The 1,536-nt window shown below is 35.4% G+C and overlaps 1 protein-coding gene across 1 annotated transcript; it reads right to left on the reverse strand.

Moving 5' to 3' along the window:
• On the reverse strand, positions 1 to 1,532 carry EIN_277500 (protein kinase domain containing protein; the record flags this gene model as incomplete). The annotated part of the gene is made up of 2 exons (XM_004183638.1): positions 1 to 92; positions 141 to 1,532. Coding segments are annotated over 2 exons (1,484 nt in total), but the record flags the coding sequence as incomplete, so codon positions are not given.
• Positions 1,533 to 1,536: the final 4 nt, after the last annotated feature.

The following is a 1,536-nucleotide window of genomic DNA, read 5'->3' on the forward strand; positions in this document are numbered from 1 at the left end:
TTGTATTCATGCACTATATATGAACACAATGATATAAAAACACACTCTGCAAATGTAGCGCAAAAACGATAGCCAAATATTCCAGTGGAATACTTCAGGTATGCAATTTATTGGATTATTTATGTCTGTCTTGAAGCTACATTGCATTTACAGAATTTGTTGCAATTTGTCCCATTATCACACTCTTCTTTTGAATTTAGTTTTGTCACCGTATTGTAATAATTGTCGTCAAAGTCAATTTTACCATTTCCACATGTTGCCAACTTGCATTTTGAATTCATGGTGGTGATGTATCCGGAATCAACATTACAATGACAATTGTCTTGACAACCTTCTGTACCTAATATACATTCATCACCAAACCCAATACCTCCATTTATACATTCTACAGAGACACAAAAGTGGTTTTTTAAAGCATATCCTTCTTGGCATTTACAGTATTGATCACACCCACTTTCTCCAAAGTAACACAAATCGTTGTAATCATTAACTTGCCATTTATCGTTGTAATAACATAACAAATGACAATCATCACCACCGTATCCAGGGTTACATACACACTTACCTTCACTTGCATAACAATACCCATTTCCCAAATCTTCATGACAGTGGTTCGGACAAACAACACTAATTTCCATCTCACTGTCCGTTTGGTGATCATCAGAAAGTATTGCAAATTCACGAACACCGGGACGGTCATCACCTTTGATTCGGACTAAAATTCCATTTTGAATTTCGTCAGCAAACATACCAACAGGCACTCCTCCCCATATCTCCGCACATGAATAAACGAACTTCCCATCAACTTTATTTGATATCATTTCAACCATATTAGTCACTCGATTTTGCTTTTTAGTACTCACCAAAACAGAGTATGTCGAGTTCAGAGTCAATGTGAAAAAGACTGCCTTCATATATAAATAGGGGGTGCATGGTGTTACCACATAATTACCAAGTGTTTCTACAGGAACTGTCTTAACGTATTTTCGAGACAAATCTTCTGCTAAATAGTCCAAATCACTTTGTGAAAATTCATAGGTATATGGCCATAGATGGAGGTCTTTTTGCCAGAATTTGATAGTCACATTTACCGTTTGGAATCCTCTCACTGATACAAAAAAGTAAACATCAAAAGGTATTACATTTTCAGTATCATCAGGGAAAGGAGAAATTTTGGGGAACTGACCAGAAACTTCAAATTGAGATGTGTTCAGCCAGTAATGTACTCTACACTGATAATTGGTGAAGTTTCTTTGCGAGTAGGTGCCATCAAAAAAGACGTCCACTCTGTCTTGTTCTGGTTTTGTAATTGTGAAAAAAAAGTTTTTAGTCGAAAAATCTGTAGATTTTATTTTTATCCATTTCCCAAAGCGGTAATTGTCCTTTTGAAAACAAGGTCCTTTATCAACTGAAGAGTTTGGACTGATTTCAAAGTTAAACTCTGTATCAATTGGTACATATTCTATATTATCTTCGTCTGGTAACCAAGCTTTTTTTAAAATAACAGTGTCTACTTCTTTGCAATATTCACCGTCT

This window comes from Entamoeba invadens, assembly GCF_000330505.1.
Source record: "Entamoeba invadens IP1 unplaced genomic scaffold scaff_1105074725289, whole genome shotgun sequence".
NCBI lineage: Eukaryota > Evosea > Mastigamoebida > Endamoebidae > Entamoeba > Entamoeba invadens.